We start from the raw sequence: 21,704 nt of genomic DNA, 5'->3' as shown, positions 1-21,704 counted from the left end.
GAGAAGAGAATGCAAGGTACACAGAGAGAACGGGAATGTCAACAAGAGAAAGCAGCAGCGGTACTAGTGCAGAGGCACTAAAAGGGTTGATAAAATTTTTGCAAGAACAAGTGACGTGTAGAGACTCACTACGAAGTTTCGAAGACGGTGGGGACAAAGCACGCAGAAAATGGACTGACAGATCAAACTTCACAAGCAGGACTTCCGCATTTCAAAGCTCAGTCAGCTCAGTCACAAAACGTTGTTGCTTCTGTAATCTACACAACCACAGCACTGGAGACTGTCGGAGGTCATTAAAATAAGAGGACAAAAAAGAAACACTTCGAGATGAAAGCTGGTGCTTTAGGTGCAAGAGGTCGAATCACAACGCAAGATTTTGTAAAGGCACTGTCGTTTGTAAACGTTGCAATGCAAGACAGGCAACTTCGAGAGAGAGACAACACTTATCAAAAAAAAAAAAAAAGTGGTTCATTGCGGATGGGGCCCCGGGGCCCTTCACTTAGGGTTGCCAGTTGGCTTCCCAGGGTCCGTTCAGCGAGTCGAACCTTCCATCAATACGACTGTTCGAAAATCGTGCAACCTGCTAGCATCTTCTAAAGGATTCGACACTCACCGAGACGCTGGTTTGCTCCTGCGAGGGCACCTGTAGCTGGAATGAAGGAGCCAATAGTGACGGTACAGCTGATCGCGAGAGGAATACCTTTCGGGGCACGCCGAGGGCCTTCCCGAGCGCAGCATTGTAAACAAAATCCGATAGACGTCAGACTCTGGAGTTTCCAAGATGTGTGGCGCCACCTGTCGGAGAAGTATTGAGTAGTGCATAGACCGACTCTCTCGTACAGTTTGCTATGGGACCAGGTGCAACTAGCGAGTGCGAAACAACGATTGAGCTTAATATCGCGTGTGTTTGCGCATTTAGCACTCAGAACGAGAGCTGTGAATTGCTCTCCGCTAGTCGGACGCGCCACCGAACCGTCGTGATGTGCTTGCTGGATCACTTGCCTGAACGACGGCGAAAACAGCAGCAGACGAGAGCCCTCCGCACGCTACGAAGAAACTCCGCAAAAGACGCACTGTTGCGTTGTGAATTGCCACGGACGTAAAAGACTGAATAACAACGTTCAGTTTTACCGATTTCCATAGTTGTCGTACGAAGAAGAAAGGCGAGAGCGCTGGATACGGGCCGTTGCGAGCGTGTTGGGTAAGCGAAGTACCCGCGTTCTCCACAGCCGGTGGCATGAATGTGTGGCTCTGCTGTTGTTTTGCGTAGCCCTGATGCAAAACCGTGGTAACCTTGACTATGAAGCTCAGCAGAGGCTCTGACCGCGGTGCTTGTCGTGTAACACGAAGTGAGCAGCTAGAGGCAGACTGCAGGAGACGCGTGATACGCACACCGTGACGAGTTGGTCGTCACAACACAGCATCGCGGACGTATGTACGTTTTGAAGGCTCAGACGCTCAGAGTTCTGGTTCTAACTAGCTAACACCACGTGCGTCATACAAGTAACTCGCAGAATGTTGGTCGTGACCCCCTTCAGGTTTGTTGCTGTGAACCGAGTTTTGTACCACTGATCGTAAGATGCATAGCTAAGTAAATTGATCGTGTATGTAGGTACTTTATCGCTGTGGTATACGTATATACCCGATTTTAACGCATTTAGGCTCTAGAGAACGGATGTCGGAGGGCTTGCCTCGAACTCGGTGTCGTGTGATGCTCGCTTGTACTTGCGAGTTGCAGTGCGCGGGAATAACTAAAACTTATTTTGCATTGTACTCGCAGTTCGCTTTGATCAGCTTCCTTTGTTTCTGAAGCGTGGATTGGCGGAAGAAGCTTTCCAGGTCCTTGATTTTCAGGAAACCGCGCCTCGACGCCAACGAAAGAGGAGGGTTATATTGCGGCCTATGCACATTCGCTTGCGGGCGGCTCTCCTTGCACTACCCAGTTAGGGCCAGGGCTACGATGAGGGCGCTGGTGGCGGTGTTTTTCGCAGCGCCGCCTGGGCAGAGTCTGACGTATATGGCGAGAAGTGCAGTGAACACACCATCGGTTTCACTGGCTCCTTCTTCCGTTGTCGAATCATAGGCACAGCGTTGAGCCACTGTGAACGACAAGGCTCATCGCGCGGAACCACATGGAAAGACAGTCGACACTGCCACTGCCCTTGAGCAGACGCCGTGGACCGTTAATACAGCCCTCAACACTGCACACACGAGGCATTTTCGCGGTTTGCTGCAAGTTCTCCGGTCTCAGAGCCTGTAAGGTGCGGTGTCCGGCGGGTCTCGCAACAGGTAGCTGGCTCACACCGTCGTCCACACCGGTTGCGCTCAAGCCGATGTTTCCAGAGAGGAGAACGCGTTAGCATATCATCCGATGGTGAGCACGGCCGCGGTGCCCAATTGGGTGCACAAATGCACCGCACAATAACGACGTAAAAGTCCCACACTTCGGTGAATTGATTCCGAGAACCCCCGGCGACGAAGTACGCGTCGAGTCCGGAGGGTCGTTGACTTCGGAGATTATGATGGCCACTGTCTCGAGCACCTGAAAACGCTTGTTTGCGTTCATGTGAAGACAGGACCTGGCGCGATGAGAACCTTTCAAGTGGCTCTGTCTCACGTTTATACGACATTGCGCAGAAAGTGTTCGCGACTGCCCCGTCGGGCTTCCGCGAAACGCCACGACATGCCGCGCTCGACAAGGTCAATGCCGGTGGGAAAGGTTTCCGGCAGACAGGTCAACGCACACTGGCGTCTGTCATTTTGGGAATAAAGGAAACCAACGCGGGAGAGTAGCTAGAGCGCGAAGCACGCATGAAACCACGGCAGCGCGGCGGCACCATGCCGTTTTTTTTTTATATTTTAGCTTTGCGTTAAACTGATACTTCCTTGAGTGGCACGGCTTAAATCGGTGCCGAGTACTGTTTGTGGACATTTAAGAGAAATTTCATCGGGTGTTCCTATTACCAGCATTAAATTACTCTCGACCAATCGCGGTCCGTGTGCGTTTGTGATTGCCTATGTCACGATCGCCTAGAGCGGGAAAGTCGAAGGGGTGTCAGCACCCATCCTTCCGTTTCTCCCTATTTTCACGAAAGCTCTTCTCGCCTTAACAATGGTACCGTTGTAATCGCAATAAGATAATCTACGATCGAAGCTAAACTTCCGGTTTCTCTTAAGTGTCCCTTTAACATTATTGCAAGTGCACACGAATGTAGGTCGACCCCTCTACATCCCACATAAAAAATGGCAGCATGTTGCACTCTTGTAACACATGAAGGCAAAGCCTGCTGCACATATTGTAATGCATTAAGTTCAGAGGGGTCAGACTTCTCGAGAGACATAATGAGCCACAGTGTCAAACACACATGTGGCACTTTATGTCGGCTTCCTCAACAACACCTGCAAGTACTTAGTGCGCTACCTTAAGCCCTTGTCTGCAAGCTTCGGTGTCCTAAGTTGCTGTCTCAGTTGGGCATGCTCGGCTCGCCTTTGACGCACAGCTGTGGCCTCACGCACCATTCTACTAAGGTTAGCCTGATGCCAGCGACGTGTCCTTTCGACACGTCTCTGCCTCTCATCAGGGGATAGACACACTTGCGGTCACATGCCCTGCTCCCGCCGCTTCGCATGTTGTGCCTCAGTTTTTGCTTTGCGAGCATCCGCAGCTGTAGCCTACTTCCGGCGCCTCCCGCGTGATTCCCAAGGCTCTGGGCGAGCGTCCCCCATCGTTGCATCTTTCATTTCACAGTAGAGCGTATAGTATTTGACATCATAATGTTCTTGTTAGTGTCCCCACAGGTCACGTCCTGAAAAAATGTACCGTGTTAACACGACTGCAAGTAGACACGAATGTAAGTCGATACCCCTACAAGGCACATAAAAAATAAATGGCAACATGTTGCACTCTCACGACACGTGAAGGCAAAAGCCTGCTGCACACTTGGTAATGAACTAAGTACGGAGGGTGTTATGTCTTGCAAGACATAACAAGCCGCAGTGTGAAGTACATACATATGTGTTGAGCAGACATTCTCATCGACACAGGTGAGCACATTAGGTCGTCGTCTCCGCACTTTGGCCTCCTCTCTATGCCGCCATCTCGCATCGTCGCGTAGCTGCTTTCGCAGATTGGCCCATTTTCGATGCTTAGCATGCGGATTCGCGCAGTCTTACAGGTCAGACTTGCATTAAACTTTTTCTTTGACTTTGCGTTTTATTCCCTCAGCATGGGAAGGCAGCACTCACGGACGAATGCCTTGCTCCCGCCGCTTCACATGTTGCAATGCTAACATTGTAGCGACTTCCCTGCTTTGCTAACACTGTGTGAAGCACTGAGAGTGATATGATCATCAACTCTGTCATTAATTTCGATCGACAAGAACACTGATGTGACTGCAACAAGAAAAAAGTCAGATGTATTGCAGTTGGACAAAACACCACAAGATATCGTTACTGGCTGTACTGCTGCCGTTGATGGCTCCGGCAGCTGGGTGAAAAGTTGGTGAAAAGAGATATTGGGAAGTCTACGGACAAACTAGGGTGCTCTGCTGCCGGGATTGCACTGTGTAGTGGACACAAGTGCTTTGGCTCTCTCCATCACGCGGCAGCATTTGCACTGCCACGTGCAATTAGCGCAGTTGCACATCTCGTTGAATGCAGTGGCGAATCAAGGAGGGGGGGATCAAGCGACCGCTCCCCCCCCTCCCCAAAGCCGCCAACCACCAATCATTCCTTGTTTTGTTCATTCTTCTTTCTGCTTTTCCTATGTCTGTACGAAACATTAAATCTTAATTTGGAAGTAAGCGCTCGTCTTCGTTGTTGATGTGTCCCCCATCCTGTTTCACGCTATGTCACTCTATCAAAACTGGAAAACCAAAAAGCCCAAATCACTAGTCTACTAAGTAGAAGGTCGTTGAAATAAGCGCGGCCATTATAGCGGCAACAAGAAAGGAGCCTTCCCTTCTCCCTTCTTTCTTTTTTTGTCAGTGACACATGGTCCAAAAGAGGGCGACACAGGTCACCACCAGTGGCTATATAAAAAAAAAAGTTTTCCGAAATATTAACAGAAAAGCTTTGTGACTGAGCTGAAGCGAGCAGGAGGAGGGGGCTCGCACTGATGACACTCTCAGCCCCTTCTTGGGCTACGTCTCCAGGTGCAGGGATCGGTCACGATGCGTCTGGCATGACCTTGGCGATGCCGCATTGTCGCCGCCACTACAAAGAAGACAATGATCGGCTCCATCAAGTAATTCGCCTGGAACTTCTTGGTGCAGTAATGAGGTGGTTGTTTGGGGGATCTGACTAAATCTGACGGGCTCGCCTCGCCCCTTTCCAGGGGTGGAACGGAGGTGGTCCCATACATTCTTCCTAGGGTTGTGTAAATATTCGAGTTTCGAATGTGAATCGAATAGTACCTAATCGAATAATTCGATTCGACTTTCGAATAGCTAGTATTCGAAGTTTCGAATATTTCGACAGGACGAATATCTAAAACGCAACAAAGGCCAATGTTGCAACTTGGTGAGGGTGGGGTGGCTAAAGCTAACGCTAACGTCGTTACACTAGGCCTTTCATTAAAACTTTCACCGACATACTGGTTAAAAAGCGAGCGCATGCTGATCTTAAAGGAGATCATGCCATTTCCGCACGTAGAAAAATATGAGAAAACTGTCAAGCCCTTCACAACTTCGTTCCTGAAACGAAGGTACGGACTTCTTGCATATTTCAGTCGCGTATGCCGCAAGCGCCGTAAAACGTCCTGACTTTGGCCTGCGAAACCCTCAGTCATTGGCTTTGCATGTGAAAATTCGTTCAGGCTGGGCAGTTGCCACTGCTGCACCGAACCACTCGTTCAGAAACTCCCATCGTTCCGGCACGTAGTTAAAACGCTGCTGTGAACGGGCGCCCAAAGATTTCTGGGCCCGGAGCACCCATGGCGATGAAGCACAACATTAGTATTGTTGTCAGATGAGCCGTATTGCGCGACCATGGGGAAAAAGCTAGCTACCATACCCCACTCTCTTAGTCTTTAGTAGATTAGGATTGGCGCTGCTGACTGGAATGGCGGCTCTTCTATCAACAAGTTTGCGCGCCCAAAAGCTGGAACAAAAGCCACTCCCGAACAAGTGTGTAATAAAACTGTTGGCACGCCGTAGCATCCCCGATTTTTCCTTTGTGTTGCCGTAGCCGGCGGTACACACTTTGTATAAGTATACCATTCGATATTCGATATCTTTGGCCACTATTCGATTCGAGGTGAAATTTCACTATTCGCACACCCTTAGTTCTTCCCCTTCGGGACGTCGTGTGGAGACTGTTACCTTATTGGACAAATGAAGTGAACAATATTTTCCCTAGCAATTGTCCGAAAGACATTTAAGCCGGGCTTCGGCCCACTGGAAGAGTGCCGAAGCCCAGCTACTTGATTACATATTGGTGGTGGATGCTACCAATATGTAATCAAGTAAATGTCTCTCTACTTTTTATCTCCCAACATCACCGTATGTCTCCCTCACTGCTGCCTAGAAGACTCTGGCTGGAAGGTGACTCCTGACAGTGCCCAATGAGGCCTTTCAGCAAAGCTTGGCACTCGATCGTCCCACTTGGTACATCTAATGGCACAGTGGCGGTTAAGTGACCTTGGAAGGACGTTCTCGGAAGTGAGCATTGCCTTGTTGCGTGTGACAATAATTGCTCGTCGTCACGCTCCAGAGAGTAGATTTTATTGGGACACGAGGAGCGGGGGACATTCATGAAAAGAAGAAAAAAGTCACAGTTTCGCCGCAAGGGCGAAGCAATGAATGCGGTAGCAAGGAACTAATACGAAGTGAGGCTCGCCAATGGATACGCTCAGTTTGCACATCGCTTCTGTTGCAAAGGCGGCCGAAGCAGCGAAGGAAACTAGCGTGCTTCAAGTGTCGAGCTGTGACACTTGATAGTTCGCGCTCATCTTCTGTTTGTTCGTTTAGCGGCGTTCCTTGAGATCGAGTGACTTCCGTACGCTCCGTAACATGAGCGCGGACATCACGGTGAAAGCGTGAAACATCCCTCTTCCCCTCACCACGAGAAAACCGCGCGAGCAGACAGCGGAAGCGCAAGCTTCTCCCATGCGCAAATATAGGAAGAAGCGAGCGAGCTCGCCGACGACTTTTAAATGCGCCCGTCGGGCTCCTAGCGCCATCTCGTGGTAATGAAGAAACGCTTATTATCGCCTGCTGTCTCAGAGTCCGCCCAGCGCTAAAGGGTGTGTATATAACGCTCGCCGTTAGCTACGTGGAGGATCTGCGTTTCGTGGCGTAGTGGATAGCGCTGCTCGCTGCGGAACAAGAGGTCCCTGGTTCGATTCCGCGCTTCGGAAGCATTTTTCTGAATTATTTTTCTTTGGGGCTTTTATATATATATACATATACATATACGGTGCATGACGGCGGCGACGGCAAAATCCAGCCGAGACTGTCCATATAATTGCCATCGCAATAAAACAGTGTGTCTATAAGAGGTCTGTCCTATTGAATTTTTGAATAGGTGGAGCATCCCAATGCTTTGTTTCAGAAAGGGTTATATGCCCTCACGAGCTGCGAAGTAAGGTATTTTTTCTACGAAAGAGCAGACAATTGTGAAAAGGGGAAAGGAGAATCTCTTCCCCGTGCTCTCTCTCCACAAATCTTTGCCCTTTTCTGCTTCTCTATGCACATTTCCAACGAAGGCTTCTTCAATCATCCAAGGTAATAAGTGCAAAGACGATGACAGACAAGGACAGAGGGACACACACACACACAGGGCGCCACAACCAACAGTGTTTATGAAAGGCTTCTTGGGCGTCGTCAATGTCCCCTCTCGGCTGCTGTAAATATGCATGACCATACTCCCCTCCGTCCGATGACTGCCATGAATTTCATTCGCCGAAAAACTGCACCATGGAAGAGCGTGGAACCACAGGCAAACATTTATGCTGCCAGTGTAGGCTCTTTACCTTTAGCAAGGCGGCATCAGCTGCAGCGCGATGCCGACTTGCGGTGCTGTTGGCTGCTCAAACGGCGTTGAAAAGGGAGACAAGCTTTTTTGTTGTTCCAAAAGGAAAAGAGAACATCAAACGGCGAGGGAGATGGCTGCGTCGTATCGGGAGGAAGAACTTTGCCACCGAGGAAGGCTTTGCGATGCAAGTCGATCATTAGTGAATTGGTCTCGTGTGCACATGATTTCCGAAGTCTTTTAGATGAAGCTGAGGCTTGATACTGCTTGATACAGATGTTTAAGTTGAACGAAACAAAAAGCAACGTGACATTAGCGGCTCCATTTTCTCAGAAGGTTTTGACAACAATGAAAGCGCGATCGTTCTTGCTCACTCATATTGGGTCGGGTACTTAAAACCAGTGATAGTAATTACAGCAAAATCTTTAGTGTACTATTTTCCCATTTCCGAACATTTACTGCACATGCAAATACTTTTAACCAGAGTCCCTTTTAAAGAACACTGGTTCCTCTCTGTTGCGTTTCAAGCAAGCACTTCATCGCGCCGCATGCAATGAGAGAAGGAGGTTGCAATAACTTGAAAATGCAGACCTTAAGGCGAAGGAATGTGTCTTCACTTTCTCACCCCCTTCCCTTCAGTTACTGCGAGCTGCGCAATACACCCCCCCCCTCCAACCGCATTAAGAACCCCCCCCCCCTCCCGCCAAATAAGGTCCCTGGATCCGCCCCTGGTTGAATGAACATAGACGTCTACGCCATACGTACATAGGATTTGTACGCTTTTAGAAAAGAGCGTTGCCTAATCTAAGCACAAGTCAGTAAAATGTGACTTCACGCCACTTACATTTTACCATACACACTGTCACAGTTAGCACATAAAAGCAGGCAATCGCATAGCAGCAAAATGCTATGAAGTGCAATTTGAGCTACCGGTTTGTCCAACCTAAAGATCACGCGAATTTTGTGTTGTCATTGCTTACATCGCCACTTCCCGACATGCTGCTTTACAAATGATCCAAGTGAAAATGGTTTAGCAGATCTAATACTGCGTCTGCGCCAAGGCTTACAGAAATCTTCGCCTCTGTTGAACGACGACAATGATAAAAATTGCAGCCGCCAACAAGATTCGCACAGTGAATCAAGCTTTTGTAACTTATAGTCATTATATTCCAGATTCGCTGTAGATACACTGAACTAAACAAGCGCCATGGTTTGAGTATCAAAGATACAAGCAAACGCCCGTGATAGCACTTGTTTTCACGCAGATCGAGTATGCCACGAGGCTGACAAGTGCTCTTCGAAATCGAAACAGCTGCCAGTCATGACATACGAGCACATAATTATTATATGTCTTGCACTGCGGCAAATGAGTTTCTCTGCCACGATTAACGAGTTAGTAGCCACTGATTGAAAGCAAGAAAAAATTTGTGGAGCCCTTTCCCTATCGGGAAAATGGGGGCAAGCAAAGCTTTGCGTCTACGTGCCTGACGCACTTTTCTTCCTTTTGTTCTTTCTATCGCATATGTGCAATGCTCCCCCCTAACTGTTTACTTCCATGTGCTTCACAGCACATGTGCTTCCATGTGCTCATCCATGTGCTTCACAGCACAACACTTCAGTTGCCACAGGCAACAATGACGATTGTGTGTTCATGTCCATGCAACAATGAAAAGTGGCAACGTGAAATGACAAGTCACTTCGATAAAAGATTAGGTTGGCATATCAGAGTCGAAAGATTGCCGACAAGTCGACGATCGAGAGAGCATCAATTATTGGAAAACGGCGCACACCCGGCACACCTTCGAGGGCCGCATTTCGGTACACTCGCCGGCGCCTAGTTTTTCGCGTACGACGCCGCCACTGATATGTTACAAAAGCTTCGTTTAAAATGAGAGGTTCACAAATTTTGTCAGCACTGCTCTAACAATGTCAGTGGACTGACTATACTTGTCCTCACTTGTGTCGTCGCCAAGCCAGCCCTCTTCAAGAACCTCGATGCCCAGGCCCTGCTGGCTTTGAAGTGCGCCTTCGCTATCCCCGCTTGCGAAGCAAGGACACGTGCTCGCCGCATGACCATTTCGCCCGTTACCATCACACTACGCTCGCGTAGTTCGGTCACGTATGCGGCGAGCTTCGTCTCCAGCTCCGGAAAGCGTCCCGACTTTGGCCCACGGAAACCTCGCCGCTTGGTGTCACACGCGAAAATTTCATTACGCTGCAATCGCCACTGCCGCACTATCCGTTCCGAAACTCCAAACTTGCGTCCCGCCGCACAGTTATTAGTTTCTTCGGCACGGAGGATGGCAGCCCTCTTGAACGTTGCCGTGTAAGAGCGCCGAAAGTTTTTTGGCCCCGGAGCACTCATGGCGATCAAACCGATCAAACACAACAGCCCGGAGCACGCAGCCGTCAAAGTCAACGTGCCGAAGGAGGGGCAAACACAACATAAAAGACACCTCAACCAACACGCCGCTATTCGCCGGCAGGAGTGCCGCTGTCGACTGGAACAGCGGCTCTTCCGTCAACAATCAACACTCCCGCGTGCGCACGCACTTTGATATTTGATTTGAGATGAAATTTGATTACTCCCACACATGGCTCTGCTCCCACACCCCTACGCCCCTACTAGAGACCCCTACCCCGCCTACCCCTACTTCGAAACACCCGCCCAAAATAAGAAACTATACGATCGCTCGCTTCCGGTGACGTTTTGAAAGCGCGCTTTTTGAATCGAAGCCCCGCATGACAGAAGGAATAACAAAAAATGAGTAGAGAGAACACGTAGAGAGAGCCGAATGAAAGGGTGTTTCAGCTGCACTAACGTGAGACCTGGGGAGGGGCGAAGCATGCTGTGTGCGCCGGTGTTTCCCACAGCAATATCGCTGCTAATGGGCGATATTGTGGGCAGTGGCGTAAATCCATCAAAACAACAAGGGGGGTCCCGGACTTTGCATGGCAGCCATCTTGATTATTAGAAATGCGCATTTTATTTTACACAAAAATGAAAACTTTACAATAAAACAAAAAGAAAACACACAAATATTCATATATCGCGTTATTGCAATGCTCTTGACGATCTGCACTGCGCGACGAATGAGTCATACAACGTTCTGAACTAGTTTCTACAACACAGTTCCAAACAGCCGATGAGTATTCGATGAATCTACACACTGGATATGAAACAAACGTTAAAGGAACACTGACACCAAAATTGAAACCTCGAGGTGTTTGTATTGTTTGATTGTCTGTATGCGTGCAAGGGTACTTCGGGCCGTTTATAACTGGCGGACGTTAGCTTTCAGTTATCTTAATTTGATTTTGAAGCAAGCGTGAATACTCATCTGAGTTGACAGCACCTCGCGACATCTTCACTAGTATGGCGAAACATTGGTATTAATGAGAACTAACACACAGCAATGCCAAGGAAAGTATAGGGGGTGTTATTTGTAGTAATTAGAATATAAATGTGAAGAAAGTAAAGTGGACGAAAAGATAACTTGCCGCCGGCAGGGACCGAACCTGCGACCTTCGAATAACGCGTCCGATGCTCTACCACTTCGCTACGGCGGCGGTAATCTCCCCGTCCACTTTATAGGGTATATATGTGGATTGAAACTTCAGGAAACTTAGGAGTGTTAGGATTATTGGTCAGCTGCCTGCTCGTATATAGATCACGTGCTACGTGACGCCAAGAAGGCAGAAAAAAGAGTGTTCCACACTCGACCCCACACTATTCCCCCTCGCCTCGTTCTCTCCGAAAGAGCATATGACAAAGAAAGTTAGAGGTGACCGAAGTCACTTTCATGTCCCTTTCATCAGGTGCATACACAAAATATTTTTACAGATATCAAGAACTCGTTGCGCAGCTTATGTTTGCATAACAAAATTAGAGCCCGGTATACACATAAAGCCTTCTCCTTGCTTTCTCACCGCGGGAGCGGTTGATTGAAGGAGCCATGGGGCGACGCCCTTGGACGGTTCGCTCTGTGTTGCACCTGCTTGATGTCCGAATAAACACCAAGAGGGCATCATGCCATCATGGGATGTTTTGTGTCATTAATATACGGAAGATTCAAGTATGCGCTTTTTAATATTTTTTTCTTCGCAAATACGCAACTCTGAGCCTTCACATTGTGAGGGTGCATGGTTTCTAAAGCCCTAACCCCCCGTACGCGTTACAACGCGTCAGTTCGTGGCGTGTGGACTCGGCGCCGCGCCCTTTCCCTATGGAGTGAGAGGACGCGCGGCTACACGTAGCTGCGCGACCTCTTTTTCCATAGCAGTCGAGAAGGTGTTGAGAGGAGAGACGAGCTGATGAACGAAGGAATGAGAGAAACGAGCGAGGGCCTTTTTTGTATCATCAAACACGTGTAACTCAGCTATTACAGCAGCGTTTCGAAAAATTCTCACGGCTACGTGTTCGTTGATTGTAAACACTTTTGTTCATGAATAAACAGACTGTCCGAAAGTTAGCCACCAGCCTGGAGATTGTGCGTGGGGAAACTTTCGCCTGCTGGCATATTGCAGGAAAGCTGGGAGGTTGAACATTACAAAGTTTCGAGGTTCCTTCGCGTGATTCAAGAACCGCGCTAGGAAAGCCATGTAGATGGTGCGTAGAAGAGTTTTCGGGTAGCTCGTCACTGGACTCAATGCCTTGATAACATGTCACTGCTGTGCGTGCGCTTCTATCAACTCCAAGGCGATGACGATTCATGCTAAAATGACTGGGCGTGCAAGCACGGAAACAAGAGAGAAGTCAAGACACCACAAACTCCGCTTGCGGCTCACTAATTCGTCTCTCTGTTATTATTCTAAGGTGATGAAGAGTTGGCCGAAGCGTCTAAATCGCTCTTCTGAATGGCATTAATTCCTTCGGTGCGTGATCCTGGAACCGGTGGATGAAACCACCAAACATTCCTTGCTTTTTAGCGAACTGTATGAATTAGGGTAGTCCTAATAATAGCTCCATTGAAGCTAGTTGCAACGTAGTTCACGAAACCATTGATTTAAAAGTTATCTAGAAGATTTCTGTTAGTTGTTTAACGTAACGTGGTAGTTATCCTCCTGTCTAATGACTGCAAGCCATTTTGGGCTTTCAAGGCGGCATTCAAGTAACTGTCACTTCCCCCTTTTTTAATCAGAATAAAAATCCTTGTATGTTGCCCTAAGGGTACCCGACAAAACAAAATTATAATCAATGATCAATTACATAAAAGGCTCACCTCATCAGTGTTTTTGGTGACATTGTCTTACGAAGAAGGTCGCTTGGAGTTCGGCAGAAAGAACGAGCTCAGCGAACTCTGCCGCTTGTGCGGCATCTTCCCAGTCCAGTTGAAAGTCACAAGCACATTACGCCAAGAAGGTTGCGCGGCCGGTTGCAGTGCTGGCAGCACTTCTGTGGACGCGTGCAGGCTGAAACTGCCGAACGACTGACAAGTGATGTCGTATTTGTCGAATATTGGGAAGCAGCCCCCACTTCGAAGCAGCTTTAATTGGAAAACCCCGCGGCGAAAAGGAGGAAGAGGGGCAACCCGGGGGACGCATTTTCGGGGTTGCAACCGAGGAGGTTGAAGGCGACGATGAGTACGGGAAGAGCGGAGAACGTCCTTGACATTCGTCGTTTTACGACCCACGCGCCCACCCCGTGAAAGAACACTGAAAGCCACAGGGAGCGTCACCCAACACAGGGAAAGCGTTTTCTCCCTCTGTTCTTCAAGTTTGTTGCACGTGCGGGGTGCAGAGAAAATCTTTTGACTGTGCTTGTGTTTCTGTATTTCTATTTTCCTTTTCATTTTCCCTGTCTACGAGAGCACTGTAAATAGTGAACAAACAAAGCAGTCTTCGTGATGCGTTCAAACCAAGCGGACGTGTTGATTCTCTGTCGTCGTCCAACCTACTAAAGAAAGTTTTGCCCCCCTGCTTTTCCGCCACAAAGTGAAACCGGAGGACAGGCGTCTTCGTTTGAACTACAGTGTACTAGAATTGGGCAGTGGGCTCACTGCCGTATCTCTGCGCCGCGCCTCCACGGCCCTCTCCTAGTGATGCAGAACTATCGGTAAATTGACTATCGATAGTATCGATAGTTTTTTTTAAACTATCGATTGTAAACAAACTATCGATAGTGCAATCGGTCGTACCATCGTTAATATTACTATAGCGATATTATGATATTACTGCCACGCGTGTTTATTGCTTTGTTTTGACGTATTCGGGTTTCACCCACAAAGACTGTTAGCAACGTTTGACACAGACCGCGCCGTAATGTGTGAGAAGCTTCACAATTGCTTGAAATCATTCTGTTAAGATTACGCGCTGGACGCGAATAGTCAAGTTTATTCGAGAGCTTACGCGAGCACCAGCGATAACGCTGGAAGGTTTGATGACTGATGTTTAAGGACGACGCGTTCCACCGATGATCAGATTACTCAACGGCTGACGACTGCTCCCGCCACTATCAGTGCGCAGCATGTATCGCTTGTATTTTGAGTTTTGATTTTCTGGACACAAGTTCGACCAAAGAAAGAGCTCCGTATTTCCCAGTCTTGCTGCAGCATTCTTCACCGTCACAACCACGTGACAATACTATCGATAGTAGTGTGAATAATAATGCGGTTGCTGGCCGGCCATATTGCCAAAATATTTGTAATAGCCTACTACCAGCTTCGCTTAATTTATGAGCAATTTTTGGCAGAGCAATTAACTATTTCCGCAGTCAAAATGGCGGAATATGTGCATCAATAAATTCGTATCCAGTTGCACCTTACAATTAACTTCTTGGTATTTTTTTATTTTGAAATCATAAAATGCAATATCACTTTGAAGCCGCGCAGTCCTACCACATGCAAAGGCTTCATTTCCGCTACAGCTTAACAGTTTGACTTTATGATCATGTGTCAGCAAAGCACTCTGGTGAAGAACGCAATGATGTCAACTTTCTTGCCCTTCAGCCTGCTCTTCCGGCTTCACTATGTACCACGCGCGCGGAAAACCAAGTTTATTCGGCAGTGAGTCCGCGCTGTTGATTTTATACTATCGATAGTACCATCGAATTTTTTACTATCGATAGCGCTATCGATAGTATCTTTCACTATTGATAGTTCGATAGTGACTCAGCTATCGATAGTATCGATAGTACCATCGATAGTTCTGCATCACTACCCTCTCCGCGTCGATTGCTTGGGCGCCCGCCAGGGGTCTTGCCGCCAGTTTCTCCTGAAAACTTCTCTTGCGGGGTGTGAAGCGCGTCCTCTTGGTCGGGGTTACGCTGGTTACGCTGTAATTCCGCGTAACCAGCGTAACCCCGACCGGGGGGGGGGGGGGGGGGGCGGTATCAACAAACGCCGGGTTGGAGGCGGGGAGAGGGCCACCACAATGACACAACAAGAGATCACAAAAAAAAAACAACAACGGAGGGAGAAGGGGGTTGAGCATTTTATTCTTTTTTAAAGCTTACCCAAGTAGTAGAAGCTACTGTTTCCATTCGTGCATGCCCTGCAGCGCATGTTCCCGCCATTCATTCGCTTGAAGGACCTTTGTCGGCACCACGCGAGCAGCTTTGCTGCACTTATGTATGCTTGTTTTTCTGAAGGAGCGGCATCTGTGTCTATCCGTACACTGCAACTGTCTCAAAGACGGCCCGCCGCTGCATCTGGACGGGAGGGAGGCGCTTTTTACAGTCTCCGGCGGTCGTGCACATAGAGCATGCAGCGTACGTGCAGAGAAATTTCTGGTGCAGCGTTTGACAACAAAAAACAGCTGGACGCAACGAAGCTAAGAGTGACCGCGCAAAGTCAAGTGCGATAATAATAAAAGCAAGAAAATACGAGGGCGGTGACAGCAAAACCTTACTCGTGCTTTGGTAAAGCGGTCAGGGTACTTCTAAAAAATGATAAAGAATTCTGGCTGCTTGTTTCGCTCGAAGTCCTAAGCACAGAACTACTGCCAGATGAAACGGGCTGGATAGAGATCGATGTACAAAAAAAAAAAAAAGAGATTTAGGGGGGATGATTGAAGTAGCGGGGGAGGCCCACGGGGATTGGGCTCCTTTGAGATGCTCCAGTTAGATCGACGGTTGTCATCGGCAGTTTATTGTTTTATCACGAGTGACCATGCATGCATTGTTAATCCATATTGTGATATGGCCAGCATTTGCGCATACATAGGCAGGGTTCCATGTAAATAAAATTAGTTTGTCAGCACGTGACGCTGTCGAGTGTTATTTTGGTGGTGCAATTCTGCGGTGTAATAAAAATGTACGCACGTAATGTATGTTACTTGTTATGTACTCATAATACCTATGTATAGGTTTTTTTTTTTTTTTTTCATTGGACCCGCGCGTACCAATATATATAGCCTACGAGTCCAACCAGTTTTGGTAACCTTGTATGATCTATGTCTGCAAATAAAAAAATTTAAGATTACGGTGCGGATACATTTAATACAAAGCCAAGTGATTCCGCCGATTATTGATTCGCGAAAAAAAAAACAGCATTAAGTAGGTTAGTCGCAGAGACCAGCTCATGCGAAAGCAAATAAATAAAAAATGAGGCATTGTTTATATCCGGTATAGTGGGGCTCGAAAGGCGGGAGTGAACTCGCTAGCATCGCTACAGTGGCGAAAGGGCATTGAAAATCGTATCGACCAGCAGTAAAAAAAAAAAAAAAAAAAAAAAAAAAAAAAAAAAAAAAAAAAAAAAAACTTGAACGCCCCACACGAAGAGCATTCATATTCATCATAGCCTATTAAAATATCGCCCACCCTCTGTAAATCGGTCACAACGACAGCACTTTATTTCACAACTCACAGAAATTTGCATGAAAAGAAGTTTCGTGTGTTGCGCACCGTAATTCAGACTTTTCTTGCGCGCAAAACAGCAACGCGAGCTAGCCACGCCCTGCAACCCGCCGGAAAGTTTCAGGTGACATAGAGCTACTGCATATGCTACCTCTGACTCTAAGTGACTCTAAGGTGACGCTGCGAACACTTCTAGAACACTGTAGTTTGAACGATCGGGTGGATCGGGCCCAGAAGTTCGTCAAAAACGCGCGCGCAGCCAGGGGCTCCGGAAGTATACATATGGGGGCGACGGAATGAATAGGGGTACTGAAAAATGCGTGCAGTTTCAGTTGGGTGTGAAAAGATGACTCATTTGTGGCGATATTTGCAAGCAAAGGCCGAATATCTTTTACTCAATTTCTCTCGCCCCAGACTCGATGCTGAAGAAATGTCTTCACGAATCTCGTTGCTCTCAGCGAGTTAGAAGGCGCAATGATACGTCACCACGTGGATAAACGGCCGCTGCATGGCAGCGGCTTTCGTGATTGGTGCTATGGATGTGGTTGCAGACTTTGAACATCGCAGGGAAGGTGTCGTAAAAATATTATCGTAAGTTGTTGAATTGTGCTTATTTCTTTCGTTGTATCTGAGAGCTGGAACTCTGGGGCGATTTTGAATGGCACGTGTGAAAATAAACTTCAAGCAAGCCAAGATGGAAGATGTTCGAATGCAAAATCTCAGGGGGGGACCATTGCATAGGGGGTCCCCCCCAGTCTAAACACAGGGGGGGTCAGGACCCCCCTGACCCCCCCGGGATTTACGCCACTGATTGTGGGGAATTATTGTTGCAGCACTGCGATGGCGTTGCCTCTCGACTGTGCACTTCGTATGTTGCCGATTTTCGTCAACGCATTGTCAAACCACAGGCGGTGGCGCACTTTGCAGCTATGGCCGAAGCACCGGCCTAGGAAGTCGCGTTTGAAGCGTGCGTCGGCTCCTCCTACCTCAGCCAGACGGCGTTTCTCGCGGCGAGCCTCTGCTTCTGCTGCTCGAAGCTCCGGATTGTGTTCTCTGCGCTGGCGTTTGGCTGCTGCTTCTCTCTGTCGAAGATCTGGATTAGCTTGTCGTTTCTGGCGTATGTACTGAGCTCTACGAGCCTTCAGTTCTGGGTTGGCTTGCCTGCGCTGGCGTGCGGCTGCAGTTTGGGCTTTGACGAGGCTAGGGTCAGCTTGCCTGCGCTGGCGTGCAGCTGCTGCTTGTTGGGCCTTCAGTTCTGGGTTGGCCTGCCTGCGCTGCCGAGCGGCAGCTGCTTGCTGGGCGCGTACAGCTTCATTGGCCCTGCGTCGGCGTTGTCTTTCGCGGGCGAGCGCGCGTTCTCGCTCCTTGCGAGCTTGCAGTGCAGCGTCCATCGCAGAATGAACGTTTGTGCAGCTGCTGCTGGGTCCTCAGTTCTGGGTTGGCTTGCCTGCGCTGCCGCTGCTTGCTGGGCACGCACAGTCACGCTCAATATGACTTGCAACACGGGAGCGTCACAAGTGTGGCCTCACGAGTTTAAAGATTTCGCATTCCTTCCACTAGCCCTTATTTCTAAAACGCTGTTCATCTCACAGGGGGATGTTCCCAAATGAGAAAATAATATTATATAATTACAGAAACGAAGCAAGTTGAAGCCGTGCGCGTCTGCGCGATCATTAAACTCGTGAGGCCACACGCTGCCGTGTTGCAATTCATATTGAGCGCGACTGTACAGCTTCATCGGCCTTGCGTCGGCGTTCCCTTTTGCGGGCGAGCGCGCGTTCTCGCTCCTTGAAAGCTTAGAGTTCAGCGTCCATCGCAGAAAGAGCGTTTCCGGAGCCAACGCTAAAATGCTTCTAGTACACTCTACCTAGAGTCGCTGTATATGCTATCTTTAGGTAGCAGAGTTGCGCATAGGTCTGGTTAGCAACCGCAGCTATGCGGTGAAGTCGCACTCCGTTTTTGCAGGCGACATGCCTAGCGTGTCGCCGATTAACATGTCCGGTGCGTCCAAGAGCGGCGATAAACAGTGGCTGTCGATGACTAGTGTTAATTCAGTTCGCTGCAGCGACGGCGTCGAGAAATAAAAAAAAAAGTTGGCTCGAGCGTCAGCTTCTCCGCAATGCATGGTTGCTGCTTTTGGAAGACAGATGCGCAACTCTGCCTAAAGGTAGGCATTGCTCTAACTTTTGGCATCTTCGACAAATCACACCGGTGCGCACCGGGGCGCCCTGGCACGCCGTTTAGTCCAATCATCGTAGCGCCTGGGCGCCCCGGTGCACACCGGTGCGAATTGTCGAAGATGCCATTTGTCAACGCGCCCTTGCTGAGGCGGTGGCGCCCTCTCTTGAGTTGAGCCGGTTTTAATCACTTAAAGACTTGCCGTAAGTTGTCTTCGTGTTACACACCGCAACATGCAACGAAGTATGCTTTACAGGAGAAAACTTGGCATTCGAAACTAATTTTGAGGCGGAATTTAACAAATTTCTGTTAATTAATGTAATTAAACCCTGATTATTCCTCCATTCTAAATTAGTTTAAATCATGTTCATTCCGAACTGGTTTTGACAAATTATACACTTGTTTTTGACCACAGTTTGACAACTTGATTCACCGTGACGACAACATGACACGCCGACAAGCCGAGACCCTAAGGTGCTTCACCCCTAAAGACACATATGGGTGTAACACAGCCAGGGTGTAACCGGTGTAACACATCGGGACCGTATTAACGAAGCACAGGTATGTTCTGCTGAAAGACACCAGCAGCCCCTTCACAGACAAATCTGTGACTGCGAAGAAATATGTAACCATGCCATAGATTCTGTGGCTTTGCAAGTCGACCATGAGCATTGGATTTTCAAATTAAACACAGAAAAGTGGACCTACAGCTGCGTAAATGCAGTATTTGTTTTACTTGTGAGCCAATGTGGGCAACAAAACATTTGCTTAGAACTACATACCTGCACATATTCAAACAAGAGGAACTTACGATGTCAATGTTAGAGGCCATCCACTTTTATGCAGCTTTCTTTTGTCATTATGCAGCTATATGCCAAGACGAACACATCTTGCTCGAAGCAAGCAGACAAAGCAACGAGCTTATCCTCAACCCAAAACCGAAGCTCTGCTTATTTGCCAGCCATACTGCCATTACATGAATCACTGGCCATGGGAAATTGCATCAAGATTTTACAAACATGAGCAAGCATGACTTAAAGCTAATTTAACTGCTCTTCGATCTTCAGCTAAAATGCAAACCTTTACAACCCCACAGTGCAATTCACTTCTCTGAGACAACGTAATTCGTTCTGTATTGATTTTAAAACTTGCCATAATCTGGAAAAGCTGTTACTTATTTTAATGCATTTGTGTTGTAAGTAACCTTTGCTCACTTTGGACGTACATATGTTGCAGTTGCAGCGATGCACGTAATGCAAGAGGATTACTTCGATTACTTGCTCATTGTGCGACGGCTACTGTCATCGCAAATGCGTGGCAGAAAAGCAGCACATAAATTATGTATCTTCAAGGCTGTGTATGTAGCTGTATTAAAAAAATCACAGCATATCCATGGAGTGAATGATGATGAGTGGGCGAGGCTGCGGAGGTTCATCGGTAAACCGTGAATCTTCCGTGAATTCTGCCCAGTACATCATCACCGACGTGAGATCGGGCGCGTTTATACTAAAGGTTCGATGAGTTATGACGACTTGCAGCTCACTTTAATTTTACATGTACGCTGTGAATTTTCATTGTTTAGAAAACCATTGCTTTAGAAAACATCTGGCGTCTTTCGTTAAGCAGCTGGCGTCTTTTCGTTTTGCTTTAGAAACATCTGGCGCTCTTTCGTTTTGCTTTTACAAAACATCTGGCGTCTTTCGTTGGTTTATTTCATCAGTCAACGGCGTTTTGAACAAAATTTTTATTGTTTAATCACGCACAGGAGAAATCTCACCAGGCACTACCTTGGAGGTAAACAATGGCTGCTAATGGGAATGAGAGACGGAAATAAGAAGTCGGCTTTTAGCTAACACTTACACTTCTACTTCTACTAACGTTTCCTTCTGGAACATGCCAATGGCTGCTAATGGGGAATGAGAGACAGAAGAATTCGGCTTTTAGTTAACGCGCACGCTGCGAATTTTTTATTGTTCAACAACGCACAGGAAAAATCTCCCACCGGCACCACCTTGGAGGTCAAAGCGTAAGACTGGTTACGCACTACGACTACGACTACGAGGGACGAACGGGTGCCGCCTTAAAGGCCAACTCCGGCGATTTTTCGAAGTCGATGGATCTCAGTGAAATTCGCTGGGTACGTTCCTTTGCACATCCGTCATTTATGCCAAATTACAGGCTTGAGACATGCGCAGATTGTTTGCAAATGAATTTTAAAGATTGTCTGCAAACGCCCTCCTGGCTTCCCACAATTATTGGCAACATTGCGTCTGTGACGTCAGTGTTGGCAAGGCGGCGGAAGTGACGCAGCCGAGGGCACCGCTAACTTCGGCGCTTAGGCCGCTACAGCGAGCATCTGCTGTGCACAAGGCGACAGACAGCGTTGGCCGGCGCTTCGCTGGTCGTCCCGGCTGTCACAGTTTTCATCATCCATGGTTTTCATACTCCGCGCCGGCGTGACCGGCATGCCTTGCACGACTTCCGGTTTGTTCGTAACAACGTCTACGTCATACGTAGACAGTACACTCGGTTGGGTTTCGGTGTTGCGCTTTTTTGCTTATTTAAAATTATTCTCCAATTTGCCGAGTATTTCTGCCATTGGGCCCGTAACAGGAGCGTCTCAGGAACATAAAAGCACCATTACTTTGACGTGGCCAAAAAATCGCCGGAGTTGGCCTTTAAGGAGCTTCGCCCCTAAAAGCTAACTTTCGAAGACCCATTCCTCATGCATTCCTCCGTGCGAAAACCGAATGTTGGCAGG

The 21,704-nt window shown here is 48.1% G+C and overlaps 1 protein-coding gene across 1 annotated transcript in view; it reads right to left on the bottom strand.

Moving 5' to 3' along the window:
- LOC125759811 (uncharacterized) overlaps positions 1-10,470 on the bottom strand; it is a 28,640-nt gene extending 18,170 nt beyond the window's left edge. The window contains exon 1 of the mRNA XM_049419057.1: positions 9,929-10,470. Coding sequence (XP_049275014.1) covers positions 9,929-10,336 — 408 coding nt within the window. The 5' untranslated portion in view covers positions 10,337-10,470. The remainder of the gene's footprint in view (positions 1-9,928) is intronic.
- Positions 10,471-21,704: the final 11,234 nt, after the last annotated feature.

The sequence above is a fragment of the Rhipicephalus sanguineus genome, chromosome 9 (genome assembly GCF_013339695.2).
Source record: "Rhipicephalus sanguineus isolate Rsan-2018 chromosome 9, BIME_Rsan_1.4, whole genome shotgun sequence".
In the NCBI taxonomy this organism is placed as follows: domain Eukaryota; kingdom Metazoa; phylum Arthropoda; class Arachnida; order Ixodida; family Ixodidae; genus Rhipicephalus; species Rhipicephalus sanguineus.
The sequence above is the reverse complement of the archived record's forward strand: the minus strand, read 5'-3'. Positions and strand labels throughout refer to the sequence as shown.